This window comes from Megalops cyprinoides, chromosome 13 (genome assembly GCF_013368585.1).
Source record: "Megalops cyprinoides isolate fMegCyp1 chromosome 13, fMegCyp1.pri, whole genome shotgun sequence".
NCBI classification, from domain to species: domain Eukaryota; kingdom Metazoa; phylum Chordata; class Actinopteri; order Elopiformes; family Megalopidae; genus Megalops; species Megalops cyprinoides.
Genome location: NC_050595.1, coordinates 7,386,388 through 7,409,165, shown reverse-complemented (window position 1 = coordinate 7,409,165; position 22,778 = coordinate 7,386,388). Strand labels below are relative to the sequence as shown.

At 46.4% G+C, this 22,778-nt stretch overlaps 1 protein-coding gene across 1 annotated transcript in view; it reads left to right on the top strand.

The window, feature by feature from the left end:
* The window catches only part of LOC118787935 (nuclear factor of activated T-cells 5-like), a 56,155-nt gene that overhangs the window by 27,013 nt on the left and 6,364 nt on the right, over window positions 1-22,778 (top strand). Inside the window, 7 exon segments of the mRNA XM_036543712.1 lie at window positions 10,834-11,509; window positions 13,050-13,239; window positions 14,152-14,342; window positions 14,749-14,921; window positions 20,509-20,643; window positions 20,818-20,870; window positions 21,505-21,637. Of these exon segments, the coding sequence (XP_036399605.1) occupies window positions 10,834-11,509; window positions 13,050-13,239; window positions 14,152-14,342; window positions 14,749-14,921; window positions 20,509-20,643; window positions 20,818-20,870; window positions 21,505-21,637 (1,551 nt within the window).

The window sequence follows — 22,778 nt, the reverse complement described above, 5'->3', positions numbered from 1 at the left end:
CGTCTCTGGGGACACACGGCCCAGGAATCCCCAAGCAATTTTTTTTTGTTTTTTTGTTTTTTTTTTTATTGAGAGTCCGCCCCTGCGGTCATGAACGCGGCGGGCCACAGTCATTTTGGGGGTAAACCAACTGGCTAAAAAAAAAAAAAAAAAAAAAAAAAAGAAATAAAATCAAACAAATAATATTGATTGAGTTCTGGGAAAGCCAGACCACCGTCACGAATTTCGCAATTGTAATTGGCCCACGCTTTATGGAACCTTGCGACATTCCCAGTTTGTAAAAGATACATTTCATTCTAACAAACTGTTTGAGCTGACGAAAGTAGAAGCAAAAAACCATTTCGGTACTGCTCACAAAAAACATTGTTTGTGATCCAAATCTGTCAAACTATGAGTGATATCTTGAGAAAAACAAACACCAAAATACATGATATATCACTAACTGTTTACTCACATGTGTTTGCAGCAAATTTTGTCAGTTGCCACTTCTTTATTTTAAAGTCAATATGAATTAGTTTAAATTGCTTTTTTCTGCTCAGATCTTTTAATCAAACATGTATTCACACAGTAGAGTTTATATACGTCTAAAAGTAAACAATGAAGTAATGTTCAAAAAATATATATATTTGCAAGTATTAATAATTGCTTTAAAGCAAAACATTTACATGTAACACTTGCATTTTATTACAATCGGTGGGTTGAACCAGTTCCCCCCTTTACCATCTCTGATGCTACATGTTTTGGTATCCGAAAGGGGAGATTAAACAAACACGAAAAGTAATAAGGAGAGGACAGGAACCCACACGTTTTTTTGTTTTTTTTTTAGTTCAGTTTTTTGAGTGCAATATGAAAATTCAAAATGCCATTCACTTTAGTTTTCTTACTCTGCCCCTTATTAAAGCGCCCAGGTTTAGAGTGAGTTTCAGTAGAACCAGAAGTCTGTTGCCTTTGGACATCAGTACCTAACAGCAGCCAATTGCATCCCTCTGACGAGGCGGGACATTCTGGCTGCAGCTGAAGGAAGGTGAAGTATTTTTCAGTTTAAATGAATTTTAATTGGGGACTTGCAGGTTTCACTGCAAATTGGCCTTACCTCCTCTGGCTGTTTCCTCTTCTTTTATTTATTTTTTTTTTAACTTTCTTTTTTTTTTTTTGTTGTTTTTACCCCCGCCCCCCCGCTCAAAAAGAGAAAAGAAAAAAAAAAATCCAAGACTCGAACAATCGTACTGTATGTATGGCTTTCATTACAAAGCTGTTGGTGTGACAGTTGTTTGGAGCTCGTTTATGTCTCTCTAGTCCTTTAGAGAGGAAGACTATCACTGTTTATCACTGTAGCTGTTCTGTAGCTGTTCTAGGCAGCTGTGGGGAAGGAGGGGGGAGGGGCCCAGGGGAAGTTCTGATATTGCTTGAGGTCTCCTCTGTCTGGCCCAGCTTTTCACCACACCAATTTGACGGGCCAACTGCCTGAGCTCAGCCCACTACCCACTGCCATGCAGTCGTTCACCCCCCCGTGCCCCTCCACTCCCCAACCCTCGCTCTCGGACTCTGGTCTGCCCCTCTGTTTGTCAGAGAGCTTTTGCCGAAAAGATAAAACCGCCTCTTCGCAGAGGCTGTTGCTGTGTCCGCTGCTCCTTGGGCTGCCTCGGGGTTTGTGTGTCTGCAAACCCTCGCCCACCGGCGCCTGCACCCTCCGCCCCTACTGGCCTTTTCTCCTTATTTTTTTTTTTTCCAAAGGCTGCTCTACATGGCTTCGCCTGAGCCGTCTCCCAGTGCCCCTGCTGCGTAGCTTATCCCAGGCTCTCCCTCCTCTGCTCCCTGCTTCTTCACTCTCTAACCCTGCCCTTCATAGAACAGGCTTTCTGCTCCACCCCATCCCGCCCCCCCCCCCGCCCTGGCCGTTCGCTTGCTCGCTCCTGAGAAATGGCTCTATAGCTGTGTAGAAGTGCTGGTAGCCTCCCGTGCCGATTACAAGCATCTGCTTCTCCCCTGTCCTCTGCTCTTCATAAACTGTGGGCCATACATATTTTATTTGTTTTTTTTGTTTTTTATTTTCTTTTTTTTTATACATTCCTAGTTGGCTTTCCCACTGCCCTTTTTTTCCAATTGATGCAACATGTTGTTGATTTCTATTTATAAGTCTATAAGTCTGAAGTGAGCATGAATTATTGATGTTGTCTTGAGTCAACTCTCTCTTTTGCCTTTCAGTCGATGCTTTGGTAAACGGTTTACTGAAATAAACGTAAAGAAAACAAACCCAAAAATAGTGGAGAGGGTGGTGAGGCTGGGCCCTGGGGGGAGGGGTGAAAGGGATGGGGGGGGGGGGGGGGGGGGGGGCGTTGAGAGTGGTGTGTCCCGCGTAGAGGCGGATTCCGTCACTCTGTTTGTGGGACGGGTGCTTTTCTGCGGGCAGATTCATAGGCGAACGCTGCCCCCCACCCTTGGGCCCGGGGTCGCCCGCTAGCGAAAAGGGGGAAGGGCTCCGTTGTCGTGGAGACCGTCTCCGTTGCCCCCCCCCCCCCGGAGATTTTTTGGCCCCCTTTGACACCCCGTCGGGCCCAGTTTGTGTCAGGGCCACGTCAGACCTTGCCCCCTCCCCTGCCCAGGCCATGCAGCCATCTCTCCCACCCTCCTTTTACAGGATCGGGGTTGGCTGGTGTCAGGTAGAGGTGCCAGGAGGAATCAGACTTTTAGTTCTGCAAACAAGGTTTGTTGCATGAGTTACCAGAGAAATTGCTTTTATATATGTCGCAAGCTCCACATTTTCACAACACAGCCAGACCATAAACACATCACCATCAAGACAATCACATCAAAAGGGACAACCAACAATACTATGTGGAATGGTTTTAGTTCATCTAGAAAAAAAAAATGTATTGCATTTGCATTTTTTTAGGAAAAGTTGTGTATGCTTAGGTTGTAGTTAATAATTTAACTGCATAAGGCTAATCCTTTGTTTTGAGAATGCAGTGGAAATGCACAGTGACAGTGAATTGCTTTCTTGTTGCTGGGATGCGAGTTGTTTTTGCTATTAATACACTTGACTTGCATTCTAGCTCCGCCCATCAGAAACAGGCCTGGTGGTGGGTTGTGTGACAGTGTCTGTCTATCAGTAGTGAAGACATTTAGTCCCAGAGACACTTAACCCATCAAATCTCACCCAGGGTACCGTGTAGGTCGGTCTAACTTTTAGACTTCTTGTTTGTAAAATTGCATTGAATTTTTTTAAAATAATTCTGTTTTGTTTTCTTTTCCTTTTTATTGTTATTCAAAAGACTTTTTATTTTCTGAAGCTTTGAAACTGGAGTCTGCATTTGAGAGGGCGGTATGGAACACAGTGCACAGTGTCAGGGCTGTTAGGCAGGCAGTGCTTTCTGCCAGAGGGGAGCCTCATTGGGCCTAGCCATCCCCCCGTTCTGCAGGTGCAGGCAAAGGGCTTCTGGGAAATGTAGTTCTGGACAGTCCCGTAGTGCAGACAGAGGCTTGGGTCTCACAGTCCCAGAGAGGCACATCTAAAAGTAACAGAGCTGATTTTTTTTAATTAGTATATTAAATTCCTAATTTAATGTATGTACAGTTCACTTCTGTCTGCCTCAAAGCCTTACCATCAGCTAGAGTATCCTGTTTCTACTTCTGTTGGCCACCGCTGTGTTGGTCTAGCGGCACTTGGATCATGGGATGCTGGTGGGTTCGTTCAGTCTGCCTGTCTGTCTTCACACTTTTGGGGGCCAGTCTCTCATTTGACCATGTAACCTATTGCTTCCACCTGCTGGGACACTGTTAATGACCACCTGGGAAATGCAAGCCTCTACTTTCTTGCCTTTACATTTTGCCAACAGCCCTTGGTAAACCTAAAATTGGAGAATATGTAGTTTGCAGCCACATTGAGCTTAGAATTGTTTTTTTAGTGTTGAAACCAATTGGAGCTGAAATGTACTAGAACCTTTTAGGTTATTGGGTTTTACAAGTTCCTCTCTAGACAGAATGTCCCTTTCATTTAATCTTAGTGGAAACTTTCCTCAGAACTGCATAATGTTCTTAATATCTAATCTTGCCATGAAAAAAGAACAAATTCAATGAACTATTTAAACCTCAGCCAAAAATCTGAACATAAAAAAGCATGAACAAAATTTGAAGGGGTCATGAGTTGTAAAGGACACTTTTTTCCACTCTTTTTTCCCCCCACTGACCTTCCATGAGAATTGACTTTGATCTGTGCTTTATATGACTGGTGGCTTTTAGTCTTTCCCTCTCTGCTTTTTTTCGTGCTCTTAAATCTTAACACCCCCCCTACTCTTCCCCAATCCCCCCCCCCGCTACTCCTTTCAGGCACTGATGTGTTAAGGGTGTCCCCACTGATCCTGCTTTTAAGAGCCAGCTGAAAGGACACACACAATGCTGTTCTTTCTTAAATGGCAGACTCACAATCCAAGTAACATGAAGGTCTTTCTTTGTTTGAGGCCCTGCCCCCTCCCTTTAAACCGTTTCCTCACTGAGACATTACATTATTCATTTTGCTGAGGAAGAAGCTCTCATCCTCTGAAATACATAACTGACACTCGACCCATTCTCTGTTTAGGTCACTGGATGTTTGCCTGAATCTGGTCGGGTTAAGTTAACTTGCTCAAGGATATCATGGCAGTGACTGACCTGGGATCTGCCACCCTTTGGTTTAAAGTCCAGTCCTCTACCCATAATGCCATGCTATCTCTCTCAGAAAACAGCTCACTGATCAGTATCTTTATAGGTAGTCTTTGTGGACATCGCAAACATTACACGTTATTTGCGTGACATGTCTGCCTTTGGTAGGATAAACAGTTGCAATTGCAATTTTATGTACTGGCATGTCACCTCCACAGAACAGTTAAGCTTGAAGCCCCTAGTTTTGGCAGCTCTGTTTGGATGTTGAGCTTAGTTGCACTGCTTCAACTCTGGACTGTGGCAGAAATACAGTAGATGTTCAGTGCTACCTTGAATTTAGTTGGTGTCTTGCGATAATTTTAGGAAGTCCGCCATTTTGATGTGAAGTCGCTTATGCAACGACCCTGATCCAGTAAAAGAGATTTTCTCTCTGAAACAGCAGGCCAAATTCATGAATGTACAAGTACAATGGTCCACCTTGATCATGACGTGAAACAGGCAATTTTCTCTCATGTTGGAGGTCTTTAAACCTCCAGCAAAGAAAGGAAAGTGCAGCAGTCTCTGAATCTCTTACTGCACTGCTAATTTGTGGCTCTCATCAACTGATATAAGTATATCGTTTCAGTTAAGCATTGTTACCTACATAAGGTTTTTTTCCCATATATACTGTAGTCTATAAGCTCACACTATGTCCCAGGCAAGAATGAACATGTGGTGATGACGTTATTCAGCCGAATTGGATAGAATATGCTCAAATACTAATGTTAGGTTTGAAGTCTGTGAAACAAACAGAAACACAGAATGAATTTATAAGAAATTAACATATATAAATATAAGAAATATAAGAAAATATAAGAAACAAACAAAGTGTTTAACAAGCTGTCTAATGCTTTTCTAATTTGCTCTTAACTCCTGGGTGATTTTGATTTGGGCCTGGATTGCAGGAAGATTATCTTTCTCTGTTTTGGAAAAAAAAATATATATATATCTGAGGCCATCTTTCCCTTCTAAAAACAGGCAGAGGAATTGCCCAGTTGGTCCAGTGAAAGAGGTGCATGTGTCACCTTTCACATTACCTCCAGTGAGAAGGGAGCTAAAAGAAGGACAATGAGCGAGGGCTTTCCCCTCCCCTGTGCAGCAATGACAGACAAAGAGGCGAAGGGAACATGGAAAAAAAAGGGAAGGATCTGAAAAGGGGATTTGCTCACTGTCGGCCCTAAGCTCCACTTCCTGGAGTGAGACGCCACTCCGCTATAATAAACCGGGCTTCCTGATTCAATTATTCAGGCGCCGGATAAAGAGACGAGATCCCCGCCCACGCTCGGCGGGCCCTCCTGCGTTAGTCACCGGCACCTGGCTGCTGCTCCAGCGCTCAGCGGAACCCGCGCAGCCGTACCTGTGGGGACCAGGGGAACCGGGGGCCTTAAAAACGCAGAGGGAGAGAGAGAGAGTGAGAGAGAGCGCTAAGGCACCATTTCCACAGTCAGGGGCTTAGCTACGTGTGCCAGAACAGTCAAAATCTCTCTGCTCCCTGTCCTTTGTCAGGGACATCTGGTCCCTCATGCCCGTATTTATTTAGATTATTTTTGGCATTTATTTGGGGACAAAAACTAAAATCATTGATGCCTTGTATGATAGAATTCCATAAGTATTATATCTGCCTACACCTGTCTAGCCGTGCAGTAGGTATGAAATATGTGGGGGGGGGGGATCAGACAATATTTGAAAATGGCTTTTTCCTCATTGCCCAGCAGCCCTTTTCTGTTAAAGCCATGACACGATTTAGATTTATGCAAGTTGGTGTCAAGTTCTATACGTCAGATTTTTGGTCATTTTTGCTGAGTCCCGCAGAGCTCCATCTGAATAAGAGAAGCTCACCTCCTCGGCCTATTGTTGCCCTGGGACAGGCTGTAAGGCCACAACAAAGAGATGAGAGAGACCTAAGCAGGAGCAGAGAACCTGAGAACAATAGAGAGGGATTATAATACGATCACTATGTTCAACCAAGCTTAGAATCTTCTTTTTTCTTTTTTTGTAAGAGCTCCCGCCCCAGCCTTTTTTTTTTTTTAAACAGTGAACCAAATCAGAGCAGCTTTATTGTAGGGCTCACACCCTACTGCAAGGGTGCTAGACAGTAGTGGGACAGGATGCTCAAAGTGGCTGCAAAGTACTCACTGTGGTTCCGCTTTCTGTTTTTGAGTGCAAAGTTTGCTGCTCTTCTCAAATTTATTTAAAATATTTTACTTTATCATTGTATTTATTTTATTTTTGCATGATGAGCATACTCCTTAATGTTTGTCTGAAAGAAAAACAGACTTCAAACTCCGATTTGTTTAATCTTTTTTTTTTAAACTGTATAAAACTAATCCCTCAGTTTCTCAGTACCACTGCACTGTTTTACTTTTTGTTTTTTTTTTTCTTGTTGTCTGTTTTATTTCAGTTTTGTTTTTTGAGGGTGGGATCTGAAAAGTGTGAAAATGGAACTAGTTCATCCGGCGCGTTTGGTGTTGCTCGGAGGAGTGACGTTTCGGGTCCGTTGGGGGGGGTGGGGAGTGCACGGTTGGGGGAAGAACTGCGGTTACGGCAGCACGTGGGCGGAGCCCCCTCTGGCGCCCCCGCTCAAATAACGAGAACCTCCGTCTGGCCGTCTGTCTGTGCGTCCGATCGCTCTCCGTACAGTGCCCACACAGGGAGTAAAGCTGCGTTTCACAGTTTGTCCCACCACGGGAGGGGAGCTAGGGTGTCACCAGAGCAGAACCGGTGTCGTTTGAGCCTGTCTTGGAGCAGGAATGAAACTTAAGGCTGTTGAAAAGAAATGATCCCGGCCTTCATTAGCGGCCACTGTGCCTATAAGAAGCAAGTGCCAGTCTGTCTGTCTGATTGGCTGCACATGAGCACATGTAACTGGGCTTGAATGCCATTCAACACAACAATGCATTAATAATAAATAGATAAATAAAATAAAATTACTAAAAACAATGGCAATCTGTGGGTGCCATAGTTTGTCCTGAGGTACAAGGGTCTTACTGCGTACTTTTGGCTTTTGGCTTAAGTTTTATGTGAAATAACAAGATAACGAAATGGGTGGCTGTCTTTAATTTTCCTAGCTCACTCACAGACTAAACCCACTCCTTTGAACTCTCCGCCTGGTTGTGTTCACAGGGGCATCTTAAAGGTACAGAGGCTCAGGGCGGTAGGGTCCCATGTCTCCTCGCTGGTGGATTTGGTGGCAGTTTGAAAGCATTCTTGTACATCGGTGAAACCCCCCCCCCCCCCTCAGTTCCCTCTCTGCTTCCGTCCTCTCTGCAATGCAATGCATCATTCGACAGGTTCTGCTCAGTTCAGCTCTTCCCTGCCTCACCTGTCACGTAAAACATGTCCTGCTTTGTCTTTGTCTCATTTGTGTTTCTGTCATGTGTAACAGCAGACAGTTTTCCATGTACTGCCATTAAGAGAGGAAAACCAACTGTTGCAGCCCGCGATGTTTTGCAGTTACAGGGTGAACCTTTGGTAGGGAGACATACTGTGCTTGTTTGGAAATCTATACACCTCGATAAGATCTCATGGCATCCTGACATTTCAGTCTAATTAGGGCACCATAAGGCAGCAGCAGGATGCGGTTCTGAAACCATGCCCTATAATAACCCCTAATGATAAAGAGTGATTTGGGCTGTACAGTAAAGGAAGAGCTGTTCCATTCTGTTCCATCCCATTGTCAGCTCTTTTAGGACATTGTGTAGAGGTTCCCACAATCCATCAGGGCTCTGGATCATATCCATTCTCCTCCATTTTCAACCATGTCATGCATTTCGAAATGCAAAACACACATTGGCATGCATTCGTTCTCAGAGCAGCGTTTGCTTTAATGTGCTACCAATGGCTTATTGAGGAGCAATAACTTTTGCTTCTTGGCGAAATGAAAACCCCTTTGAAGAGGTGATGAGAAGCACTGAGATACTGCAAAGCAAACTGCGTACGAGGCTTTCATATCCTGCGTCTTTATGGCGTTATTTTTCTCATATGTGAAGCATGTCATATCGGAAAGATTGTAAGAACAGCGAGAACTAGACAATGCTTTGCATTGGCGAGAGATGCTCACATTTCAATGTTATGACATTCCCACTTGAGGCAGCGATAAAGTTCTCATTTGCACAAATGTGATTTATCCAGTTTTGATATATAGTTATTATGCTTTTACCTGTTCTTGTGAGCCAGCAACCTCTGTTGCTGTTGCCTGGAAACCTGGTTGCTATTATTAATGTATCTGCATTTACGGTTATGCCGTGCAGCAGCTCCTTAGCAGAATAAAAAGAGCTTCCTTTTACCGTCTCCCAGAGGAGTCGAACCCTGGCCAAACATTAGTGGGGATGAAGTGGTCAGTGAACTAGTGAAGTGAGATGCCTGAGTTATAAACTGTAGTTAAAGGATGCCTTTCAGATCTCAGGGTCTGTTTTTTTCATATCCTCAGTCTGGCATTCCTGTGATCTTTGGTGCCACACTTCTTTAAGTTACCAAAAAAAGAGCTGTTTACATGGGGGCCGCTGATGCAGGCGCCAGGCCCCTGTCTTTCCATTAAAGGCAAGCCCTGACGTGGGTCTAGCATCGAGGGTCCTCTCTGGATCGGCCCACACCCCCGTCTCCTCCGTCCGCGTTGGGGTCGGTGCGTCCGACAGCTGGGAGGGAAGCTTGCTGTACGGTAGCTCTGCCTCACGCTCCGACTGAAACTACTCTGAGTAATCGATGCAGCCGCCTCACAGACCGCTGCTTCTCTGACACCCAGAGAGGCGCCGCCACTTTGTCGTGTTGTTAACGTGTTGTTAAGCGTTTCCCCAGCTTCTTCTTTTACTCGCCTCAGTTAGCAGCAACAGGTCGTCTCTCAGGCGCACCTCGGAAACGACTGCGGGTTATTTTGAACAGCTTTGAAATAGTTATTTTACGACCGGAGCGCTAATGCCGAGGTCGTGCACGTGTTGACCTTGGGAGAACATAAAGCATTAACCGTGAATGGCATAGGATGCATGACCTGTAAAGGAAAAATGCGAAAGCCTGAGGGTTAGTGTAAGAAGTACAGCTTTCACAAAACCCCCCAATCTCCCCCCCCCCAACAGCCTTACCTCCATTCTGTCTCATTTACGGCTTGGTAACCCCCCCACTCCCCCCACTACCTTAACCTGCATTCAGCACCTGATCCCTATGGGAATGCTTTCGAAACGTTGTCAACCTTTGCTGCCATGTGCCCACTGGGGTCAGCAGTGGGATGGAGACAACTAGCAAACTGCATATGGCGGGACAGGGTGATAGGCCCCCGCGGAGCTTTTGAACGCACAGTTCCATTTTCACAAAATTTGGTTTTAATTTTATTTGATTTGATTTTTTTTGTTTAATTTCCTTTACCAAAAAAAAAAAACTTGAATGACCAGCTTTTGTTGCTCATTCGTTGTCTCATTTTTATTCCAGGAAGTTCCCTCTGAAGCAGGGAGTGTCTGCATATAAAATGGTCTGCAGTTCTCTGCTTCATAGGTCAGAAGCTTGTTTATTTTGTTTCTATGGCTACGCTCAGTCCCAACTAAATTGTCTGAACCTGTAAGAGAAAACCTCCAATTGGCATGCAGCATCTGACACATGATAATCTTCATTCGGTCTGAACATCCTAGGTAAAGAATTGACTTTTAAATATTTATACAGTTGTTTTGTTCAAATAAAAAAATACTCAAATATAAACTCATAACAATAAAAGCCTCATTTTTAATAGTGATTTTTTTCATCAACTTTCATTTCATTAAGTATATTTTTTAAGTACATTTTTTTTTAATCTGAAACATTCGGCACATTTTTACAGCTTATGAGGCAACTTTTCTTTTTTTTAAATGCAAACTGGACTTCAATCACAAAACGTTGAACACACCTTTTTTTCCCAATTGCACATATTCCATCTCAAACAAACAAAGTGCAAACACACCCACACATACAAACACGCATACACACACACTCACACAGACCACTTATGATGCAAAACAAAACAAAAAAAAAAAACCTGAATTTAAAATTGGGAGACAAAAAAGAACAAAACAAACAAAAGACAAAAAGAAAAAAAAAAAAAGACCCAATCATGCTCAAATTTCGCTGCTTGAATGGGACTGCTAGCCAATGCTGGTGGGGAAGCCTTTATTTACTGTCCAATTGTACACACCACAGATGCCACCTCCACATCCTCTTCTATGTCCATGGGAGGTCCTCGCAGTGCTTTACCTGCCTCTTCCAGCCCCACCATGCAGTCCTCTACCTCAGTCACTGACCGGGCCTGCGTTCACAACAGCAGCTCCGCTGGGGAGGGGGTAAGTATCCGAGGGGTGGCGGAAATGCTCGGCGTGGAGGGAAAGCTGGCGGGCGCCGGCGCAGGAGCCAGCGGCGGTGGTGGCGGTGGTAGCAGGTCCGGCGGCACTGGAGGAGGGGCAGGAGCTGTGGGAGGAGGAGGAGGAGGAGGGGCGGCCCAGCAGCAGCAGCAGCAGCAGCACCAGACGACCCCCTCCAAGCGGCGGACGGTGCTGAACATCTCACCCCCGCCCGAGGACCTGTTCGACGACAGCCGCATGTCCTGCCAGGACGAGCCGCTGCAGGACTCGGAGCAGAGCAATAGCATCTGGATGGACGACTCGGCCTCCAACTTCAGCCTCATGAGCTCCAGCTCCTACAACGACAACACCGAGGTGCCCCGCAAGTCCCGCAAACGCACCCCGCGCCAGCGGCCCGGGCCCAAGCCCGTCCCGGCCGAGGAGGCCAGCATGGACGTCTTCGACGCCGACAGCGCCAAGGGGCCGCACTTCGTCCTGTCCCAGCTGGGCCCAGACAGCAAGGCCTGTCCCAAAGGAAGGTGGGTGCTTGAGGTACCCGCTCGGGGAAGGGGAAGTGCTCATTAGTTCCTGTTCTGTGTACTTCCTTTTGGAGGGCGTCCATGTCCAAGCAAGATTGCACAAGCGTGCTAACACGAACCGTGAAAAGAACCCGAAAAGAGGACCCGTGAAAAGGATGCTTTTTATCGTAAAAAGTGGAAGAATGGTTTGCAGAAGAGCGCTCTTTGTTCTTTCCCTCTATATGGTGTCCAATGTCGAGTGCTAAAAAGGCTCTTGGGTGGAGGTGCGTCTCGCTTCAGAGCAGACCCACAGTAAAGCACAGAGCACCTGCCCAGTGCGTGACACCAGGCAGGCCAGCAGCTCAGAAGGGCATCTGTGAATGTTTAGTGGGAAGGGTGGAGGAGAGAGTCTCACCATTCCTGTGATGGTCGTCTTTAGAACGCTCTTCTTCAGAACGCAGTTTCACTTTTACAAACAGGATATGAAATTCCAGGAAGCTGATCATGCAACGCTTGGTTGTGAACCAAAAAAGGGGTTGGCAGAATTTGATCGAGAACGTTCCAGAGAAACCAAATGTACCAATCTATCTTTGGCCGCAGCGTTTCCTTCTCGCCTTTTAGAAGAATGGACAGATCAGAGGTGAGGGAGGGACAGGAAGGGACGGCACTAGCAGTGATTAGCTCTCCTGAATCTCGCTGACCATCTCTGGAAAGCGCTGAAACAGGGGCCCAGATTGAATCAGGAGATAGCGCGTGAATACTTTACTTCTGAGCCTCTGATTATCTCATCTCTTGCAGGCCCTCTAAACCAGAGCTAAATGTCGCTGTCGTTAGTCACAGGCAGTAAATTGAAAACTGAACTGCATCAACTCAGACTCTGCGGTTCTTTGGTTTTATGACTCCTCCGTCCTGTCGCTTGGGGTCACATCCCGGCTGGAACCCTGACACGTAGTGGACCGTTTCTAGGTCCCGACAGGCCCCCTGCTACGGTGAGGTGGCACGGTGCCAGGCCCTGAGCTGATTGTGCCTCTTAGTGAATAAATGACCCAGAGCCCGGCTGTCTGAGGCGCCGACCCAGGTGGTGGCGCCATTAAGGACGGTCTGTGGCCAGCCAAGCCCCTGGCAGCTCCTGGGTATGGATCAGACTGGACATTACAGATATCCCTTATACAAATATGTCCTGAGGCCATAGCTATAGCCAGGAGCATGGCAGTGAGATCACTTCCTGTCAGACACCTAGAATATCCTCTGCACAATGACCACAAAGCCAGCCTACAGCTGCCTTTCTGCCCTTCGGCATTTTGTTATACTGTATTACACTGCTGCATGAAAAATCAGAAAATCTTAAGCACATCCAGAAAAGATTGAATCCCTTAGGACTCAAGTTGCTCAAAACCCTGGAAAACATGCAGAGGTGTTGAAGTTATTGTGTCCCAAAAATGTAGACCGTTCACAAATGTGTTTTGGGGTGATGTTTCAGCAGGTTGATAGCTTTATAAGGAGATTGTCAGCCCCTGTATCGGAGTTTGAAGTGTATTGCTTTTTTTTTTTTGTCCGGCAGCTCAGCGGATGGCCCGCAAGCGGCCAGTCAGAAAGGCGGGACGCTGTCGGGTCAGTACCCCACCAAGGCCGAGGGGAAGGAGCTGAAGATCCTGGTGCAGCCCGAGACTCAGCACCGGGCGCGATACCTGACAGAGGGCAGCCGCGGCTCGGTGAAGGATCGCACGCAGCAGGGCTTCCCCACCGTCAAGGTAGGCCCAAATCAAACAGCAAACAGCCGGCCCCCGCACAGCCACCGCCGCACTGTTTGTAGACAGTGCCAAACACCCCCCACCCCCCCCCTTTTATTATCCACACCCTTATCTGTCTGCCTGCCAACACCACTAGCAACATGCCGTTGCGAAACGGTTCTTTAACGAGTAAGTGCACAAGTCTGTAACTGCCCCAGCATTACACAAGGTGACGCAACCTATCACCTCCAGATAAGTTCTCATTCCCCCCCCCCCTTGTGAAAAACGAAGCACGCAGAAAATGTATTACTGTATTACTGCTGCTCGGCTGTTTTTTTTGTTTTTTTTTTCTTTTTGTTTTGAGTCAATGGCTTCGCGCGGAAATAGGAGAAATGATTTGCGTTCCAACATGTTGATTGGCACCCGGGGGTCAGCGAAGACGCTGATGTTTCAGTGTCTGAAATGCTTTCCTGTTATTGCTGTAAGCATACCGCAGAGGAAGTGGCAATGTCTTGAGTTTATGACGTTGTTGTTGGAACTGATTGTAACTTTAGTCCTTTCATCAGATTGTGGGCTCTGTGACAGCGTCCAAACATTGCCCAACGAATTGAAAGTTATCTCGTGTACTGATTCACGAGTCAATATTGACTGCTTTTCCCATGAGCGCATTGTCTATTGAACCGCTCCTCTGCAACCCACCTACTTAAGTCACGTGACGTGCGCCTTTCATGTTCACTCTGTTTCTCTGGAGCGCAATTGATTGGAGGCAAACAAAATAACTTAAACACAGGCTGTCTGCAGAAGAAGGGATTTGGGTAAATGATGGGCATTGCAGCTGACTTGTGAGCCATGAATGTGCGGAATGCTGTTGAGCTGAGGTTGAGGTGCAGGTAGTTCCTCTGGATCAACAGCGCGGGCCTCTTGTATCCACAGCTGGAGGGTGTGAAGGAGCCAGTGGTCCTGCAGGTGTTCGTGGGTAACGACACGGGGCGGGTCAAGCCGCATGGGTTCTACCAGGCCTGCAGGGTGACCGGCCGCAACACCACGGCCTGCAAGGAGGTGGACATCGAGGGCACGACCGTCATCGAGGTGTCCCTGGACCCCAGCAGCAACATGACCCTCGCGTAAGGACCCGCCAACCGCACGCATGCACGCACACACACACACACACACACACACACCCATGGAGCTGCTCAGGCTGCATCTGATTGGATCCTGCAGTGAGGTCAATACGATTGAAGTCCAGCCAGATTAACCCACGCAGAGACAAACTGGCACGCCTTTTGGTCCAAAACACCTGGAAAATGTTTGCCTTTTGGCTTGCACAGGTGCAACCCCTTTGTCCCAAGTGTGGGAATATTGTGTGCATCTTACGTGGCAATGCTGCATCAGTGTTATGAGAATATTTACTGTACTGAAAAAGCTGTTTGTACCTTTACGGGCTGTAAGGGGGGTGGGAGGAGGGGGAAAGGGTTCAGTGTGGGGGAAAGAGGCCAGTACGCACTGAATGAACGCTGCGTTTCTCCCCAGGGTGGATTGCGTGGGCATTCTGAAGCTCAGGAATGCTGACGTGGAGGCCCGCATCGGGGTGGCCGGCTCCAAGAAGAAGAGCACGCGGGCCAGGCTGGTGTTCCGGGTCAACATCCCCCGCTCCGACGGGTCCGTTCTCACCCTGCAGACCCCGTCATCTCCCATCCTCTGCAGTGAGTGGCCCTCTCGCTCCTCACAGGCCTCGATCTCTCCCCACGTTATATCAGCAGTGAAACCGGGGGGGGGGGGTTAGAGCTCTATCAGCTCTGCTGGTACAGGGCTGCAGTCTGGCATATTGCCTACTTCAGGTTAAACCGCCAACGCTGCCGGTCTTTTATGGCTTTGTGCTTGTGTTGTACTCTGCCTCACTTGTAAGTCGGTTTGGATATAAGTGTCCGCCAAATGAATAAATGTAAATGTAAATGAGGAGGGGTGCTGTGTTAGTGAAGTAAGATATATGATATGTTTAAGTCAAGTGGTCAAGTGCCTGGTTGGAATGCAAAAGTGTAGGTGGTCATAATCTTTAAAACTGTGAAATGATGCAAATGGCCATGACTGTCCCACACTTATACTGCAACAGAGAGGGTGGAGGTATGGTCGTCTGATAGTTAAGATAGCGTGCCACGCTTCACTGAATATTGACTAAATGTTGTTATGCGCTTCGAAAATCCTGCCCCCAGCTTGCTTGAAACAAAGCCAGCAGCAGATAGGTTGTGGGGCCGTAACTCCACAGTTGGATCTGATTCCACAAAAACAGTGGGAAACTGAGAAAAAGGTTCCTTGGCCAATTGACTCTGTCCCTGGCTTCAGCAGAAATGGGGAGTAAGCAACACTGTTTTGCTGAGTAGCTGTGGATTACAGGAAGGGATATTAGCACCTAATGTTATTGCAGTATAAAGGAGAAGAAGGAGGTTTAGCTTTGGAGCTTGTGTGCCAACAATACTAACACCTCTCTGGACAGTCTTTTTATCTTCGGCTGACTAATATTGTCTCGCTAAATCGCTTGGGCTCATAGTCTCTTGGTTGGTGCCTGGGATCATTATTTCAGTCACTGTAATTGGGAATGCCTGAAGGGCACGTTATGATTCAGAGAGGCGCGCCATTTGAAATGGAGTCGTTCGCGGCCTGTCCTGTGAAGTCTTCACTCTTGGAGTGGAGACGCCAGAGAATAGGGGCAGCAGTGTGGAGTAGTGGTAGGGAGCAGGGCTTGTAAACGAAAGGTTGCCGGTCTGCTCTGCTGGGGCATTGCTGCTGTACCCTTTGGCAAGGTACTCAACCCACAATTGCCCGGGTAGCTATCCAGCTGTATAAATGGATAAAACTATCATCTAAGTTGCTCTGGGTAAGAGTGTCTGCTAAATGATAGTAATGTGGCCCTACAGGACCGTAGGGGTGTAGCCCGGTATCAGTAATAGTTAAACATCTCCAGCCTATGTGGGGCTAGCATTGCATTTCCATTGTTTGCAAACCGATGAAACGACTTCTCTCACAAAGCCACGCAGTGATGGGAATTGGAGACGGCCTCAGCAGTCAGGGTCACGCTATGTTTGGCTTGTGCGTGGAGAGTACATTTTTGTATCAACCAGAGATTTGGTCATTGAGAGCCAGCGGCTGGAAATGGGCGTCTCGCTCCGGCTCCGGCCCCGGCCCCGAGCCCTGCTTGGCTGCTGCTGCCGCCATGGCTTTTTCGCTACCTCGCTGCTAGTTTAGACAGGCCACTGGGAGTGTTTGCGCTACTATGTCAGTGGCGGGGTTTGCGCCGCCCAGTGTGCGACACAAGGCAGGCGAGCGAACAAAGACGTCTTTTTTTCCAACCATTCACAAAGCGGAGAGTAAAATCGGGCCCAGAAAAGCTGCTTTTAGACATGACCTACATACCTTTATACAGTTTTTTTTTTTTTTTTTTTTTTTTTTAAATGTTTATACGTGTGTTTTTTTAGGTCACCTAGATGGCTTGCTAATTGGATTTTTGACTGAGATTTAGTATCAACCATTATATATGTTTTAATAATTAGCCAGGGTTTATTTTTTAAAGAATGTCGGCTCTGTGTGTGTGTGTGTGAGTGTGTGTGAGTGTGTGTGAGTGTGTGTGAGTGTGTGTGAGTGTGTGTGAGTGAGTGTGTGTGAGTGAGTGTGTGTGAGTGAGTGAGTGTGAGTGAGTGAGTGTGAGTGAGTGTGAGTGAGTGTGAGTGAGTGAGTGTGAGTGAGTGTGAGTGAGTGTGAGTGAGTGTGTCTGTGTGTGTGCAGATATAGAGCAGCAGATATGGTGAGTGGACATACCATGGCAATGTTGTTATTGGCCGGATTAGTCGGATTTGAGTCTTACGGACATTGTGTAACTTAAGCTCCCCGTTGTTATATTAGATCATGTGAGGGCATGGGCTGTAATAAATATTGACATGGCTCGGTGTGCAAATACCTGCAACAATCCTCGCTATATTGCCTTTGCCGCGACTGATTGCTTTTTCAGTAATCATTGTCTTACCGTGCGGAAAACGACGATTCCCAGCGCGGCCGTAAACACGGCAAGCCTGTGTGTGCCATTCCCACACAAACAGGAAAAACTGCTCACGGGCACAAGAAATCCTTCAAGCATTGTTTGCCAATGGTATGGGAAACTGGCTCTGCAGAGAGGCGGGGGCGGTGGGGTGTAGACGCGCGGTTTTCTATTGTTCACACAAAGTGAAATCTGACCGTGGGGCATTTCTGGTCAGTTAATAAAAATAGGAATCTCCTAAGCGGGATCTGTCTCCTCCTGCCGAATCACAGGCTGCCAAGAGGCTCGGAGAGGGCATAGTAATAATAGGCTTGATCCTGTTTATAGCTCCCTCTGGCATTTCGGGGGTCCATGAGAAAGGGGCACTCTCAGGGGACAGTATGGTGCTGTTTCGCGCCCCACGGCTTTGACAACAACTCGAATCGACAGCGATAGTCATAACATCTTAAGTGTTTTGAAGCTTAACACACTCAATCAGGAACTCGGCCGTTTACAAGGAATCGAGCTCGAATGTGGTCTCTGCCAGTGACCTCACTTCCAGGCAGAGCAATCAGAGTTAAATTTTTCTATTTTCTCCTGACCATAATACCTCCCCTTTTCCCAGAAATAAGTAATTTGTGTGCTGAGCAATTGGTTTGGACTGCAGGCATTCTTTTGGATCCCCTCAGGATACAAGCAGGGCTGCATAGTGAGTTTAAGAACAGTCGTTTAACTTTTTTTTCCGTAGGCTGTTAGTTTTGAGGGAAGGCCATCAGTGTCTGCCTTATATAGATTCTACAGTAGTGCTCGGCATTGCATTGACTCGTCTGTGTTGTAACCTGTCGCATGTGCGGGTTCTGTGTAGCTTATGTAATCAGATTACTGTAAGACAGTGGAGGCCTATCCGTATGGAAATGCATGCAGCTGAATGGAATGTAGTGATGGCTGTGACATCACAAACGGGAAGCATCCACTCAGCGCACTCAGCTGCTTCCAGCAAAGCCTGGAACAGCTCAGACTGTGCTGCATTTCCAACGCTAATGTGTCCGCTCGCATAATGCTTTTATGGTCATGTAGGTACAGTACCTACAGCACCACTGTCATTTTTATATTATTATTTAACCTTTATTTAATCATGCATATTGGTTGAGATGAAGCATCTCCTTTACACTGTATGTCTGGCCAATAAGGTGGCTAAAGAATTCATATTTGCATACAAAAGGACAACAATCAACTTGAAACTCACTGTAAAAATCAGTAGCTGACAGCAAGATGCAATCGCTTGCAACACTTAAGGGAGTCTTGCAACATGACATGACAGCCTGAATTCCACCTGGATGAATCAGAAACACGTGTGCTTCTCCTGCGACATATTTCACAATGTAATTTCACAAGCATCCAGTGGTATGAATATATCCAGTTTTAACCTTTAACCTCTACCCTGCTTCCGGACCAAGTGCAAAGTATTGCAATGCCTTCTTCCCAAGATCAGTTCAGACCCTTAGAACATTAGAAAGGATAGAGAATTTCAAGTACAAGATGCTTAGAACATTAGAAAGGATAGAGAATTTCAAGTACAGTGTATACATACAATTAAATGACATTTGTCGAATAGGAGGGTGGTTTGCCAGTAACCACTTTGTACATGAAAATGTACCAGTTGCATAGTCTGAATTGTTAAGGAAGACGAACCAGAATTATAGCAGGCAGTAAAGGGTTAACAATCTGCTATGAATCTTTGAGCCCCACGATAAGAATATCTAACAGATACAGATATAAGGTTGGTGTATGCATGTAGATTATATCACAGTGATCAAGTGTCGAATGGAAAGTGCAGGAAATTATTTTTTCCTCACCCAAGATGAAGAACATGATTTGCGTCATAAGTAGAAACCCAGCTTTAATTTGAATATGTCTCCATTAACTATGCACAGTCAAATCAGTATCTAGCTATACAGGTGTTTATAACTTTAAACATGTTTAGTAGATTCAAGAGTAAAAACCTGCAGATTGATCACAGCATTTAAGCATTTAAATAAACCTCAATTTAAGTACATTTAACTGTACAGTGCTAAATGCTGTTTGGACATTTCTTAAAGCACATTCAAGTGGTACCAGCATAACACATTAGTGTGATCTGCATATAAATGGAGACTAGCATCTTGACACACCAAGATTCAAATAATTTATGTGTAATAAGGAATGTGACCCCATCAAGCCTGAAGGAATTTGTTGTTTCGAAGATACTGAACTTCAGACTGTCAGCATAAGTGCTCTCACATCTCATAAAAGGCCTTAAAATCAGCCAGTTGCTTAGGAATTTTCTTTGCCATTTGCTACTCTGTTTTAGCTTAAAGTGAGCGCTCAGTTTTTTTTGATTGGGGGTTAGGGCATAGTGGCCTAACCGTTGCTGGCTGAGCCCACACGAATCTGTGTATCAGACTTTCCAAGGAAAGTACCTGAAGCGGTGTTTTTCCCTTCTTCACTGATACAGAGAGAGGTGCAGGAAGCACAGTCAGCTTGTGCCAGAGCTACAGAAGTGACTGGTTTTCAGTAGCACGGAGTCTGACACGTTCATAATCCATCCCAGGCTTATTAACCTTTGTACATTGACAGCCTTGCTCATAGCCAGGGCAGCAGCGTGGTGTGGCAGACAGGAACTGGGCTCTTTCCCAGAAGGGCCAGATCCCAGGTGGGGCCCAGCTGTTGTGCTCTTGAGCAGAGTACTTCACTGAAGCACTTGAAATGAGCACTTAGAGCAAGTACTTGAAATAATTGCCTCTGTGAATATGCAGCTGCATAAAGGCATCGTTTTCAAGCCCTGTCTTGAACGTTAATGAGGAGAGCAGGCCGTTCGGCCCAGCGAGGCTCCTCGTTCCGTCTGTAGTCCAGAGTGTGTCGTGTTTCACTGTAGAAGTATTTACAAATATGAGCTGCAGTTACAAATGTAGTGGATTAAGGTATCTGCCCAGCAAATGAATAATAATATTAACGTGTGTGTTTCTGTGTCTCTCTATCTGTTTCTGTTGTTAATGTATTGCTGGGAGAGCCAGGCCTCATGATGGGTGGAGCTGTTGTGTACCGACAATAACTCACTTGTATGAACTAATTGAGTAACAAAACATTATGAGTAGTTGACATGAGTGAGGTTCTGATAACACATGGTGGCGTCCATGGAGCCTCACTTTGCTGTCAGTGTCTTTCTGTGGTGTGTCCATTCCCTGCCGGTGGTCTGGGGCGTTTGGCGGGAGGTTGCTGATGTCCCCTCTCGCCTCTGTCCACAGCCCAGCCCGCAGGCATCCCGGAGATCCTGAAGAAGAGCCTGCACATCTGCTCCGTAAAGGGAGGCGAGGAGGTCTTCCTCATCGGGAAGAACTTCCTCAAGGGAACCAAAGTCATGTTTCAGGAAAACCCGTCAGGTACGCCCACAGACCAGGAGGCGCTCCGGTCTCCCAGACGCTGACTGTCACAGCTTGGGCTTTCTGTTTTCCGGATGCAGTTCGGTAGACTTGCCGCTTGAGAGGCTTTTTCAGAGTTTGTCTGTTTGATGCGCTGCATTGCCCAGGTGACGACTGTTTCCATTGTTGTTTCAGATGAGAAATCTTGGAAGGCGGAGGCCGAGATCGACATGGAACTCTTTCATCAGGTACGACGTTGCGCACATGTTATCTTTCTCCTGATCGAGTAGCTCATCCACGTCCCTTTCCACAAATGAAGACAAGCGCAGCCTCCTTAATTCCACGCAGGATTCCAGTGTAATCGCCCTCAAATGTGATTAATTCAGGGTTTTGATTAGTTCCATTATGCTGTGACCTGATGACACACACACACACACACACACGCACACAGGCACACACGCACACAGTGACTGGACCCAGACCAAGAGCTCACCAGACCATTTCAAATCCCTGCCTGAGGCAGTGAATGGGATATCTGGGATATATGCTTAAACATTCATTCACATTTTCTAACGCTGAGCTGTCATGAGTACAGACTGGTTTCCCGAAATTGGCTTACCCATAAACCACAGCCGCACCCTTTCTTACCGGGAAGCCTCCGTAGCGTAAAGTTGATGGTATATCAAGATTTGAAAAAGCACAGTGCTCATAAGTTGTTCAGAGTACATCTGTCTGTTCTGCCTTGTATTGTGTTACCTCATTTTCTGAGGAAACTGGAAAGTGCAGAGTGCTGTGTGTGCTTGCCATTAAAACCCAGGACTAAAGGGAAAGTACAGGCTTGCTAAAGTGAGTCCATGTTTCTGTTTTGTTTTTCTGATTCAGAATCATCTTATTGTGAAAGTCCCTCCGTATCAGAACTTGGCCATCACTTCCCCTGTGTCTGTGGGGATCTACGTGATGACCAACGCTGGGAGGTCCCACGATGTGCAGCCTTTCACCTACACCCCGGAGCCAGGTCTGTCTTCGCTCCTGTTCCACCACACTAGAATGAAGTCCACGTTCTCTCCTGTTCCACCGCTCTAGAATCATCTGCGTGCTCTCCTGTTCCGCTGCTCTAGAATGACGTCTGTGCTCTCCTATTCCACTGCTCTAGAATCAAGACTGTGCACTTCTACTGCACTGTTCCAGAATGAAGTCCATGCTTTTTCCTGTTTAGGTGCACTGAGTACCAGAACCAGGTCACTAGTCCGTCTTTAGGGCATGCAGTCTTTAGTGCTTCCAGAGCTGATCTTGATCTTCTCGACCATCATAAACATTTACCTCTAAGATGCGTTTGCTTTCCTGTCACGACGCCACTGTTCAGCTCCCTTGTCAGGGACGCGCACACCTGGGGCTAAATTCTAATCAGGCTTTTTCAGACTAGAGGTCCTCAGCAGTGCACAGCTGCAGATAAGGCTCATTTAGATGATCCTCAATTAAGCTTATGAGAGGAAGTCAGGCGTGGTCAAAGTGTTGGGCGTGCTTGTACAAACGTGAATGTAATGCGGATGGTGAGTTTAAATGAACACGGGCAAGCTTCCTCACACTATGGTTAAAGCTATCCATTTCTGCACCTCTCAGATAGATCACATTAGGACAGAGGTGATGCTCGAGCTACCGCTGTAAATCAGTCAGTTGTTCTTACAGGATCAGCACGTGACGGAGGACACCTAATTACTCCCACCTATTCGGTTTATTCATTTGGCAGGTGCTCACATCCAGAGCAACTTAAAAAGCGAGGCACATAGGTGTATATAATACAGCCGTATAATACAGTTTACCCAGCAACAGAGAAAACACGAAAGCCGAGTAGTCTGGGGGGAAATTGGCATGAATGGACGTAAAACAATGACACAAAACCGGGAAGCGTTAATCTTCCCCTTGGGATCCTCTGCCTTTTCACGGCAAAAACCTGATACAGGAATCATCAGTCAGTGCCTATTCTGTTCCTGCTTTATATTCATTCAATATGTTATAAGAGGAATTAGGTTTCATTTTTATCACATTAAACTTCTGCCAGATTGTATGTCATGGAATGTTTTTTTTAACAAGGGGCTGCTGTTATCCCACACTGACATGGGATTAGGTGTTGACTTAATTATTGACTTGGTCCTTAA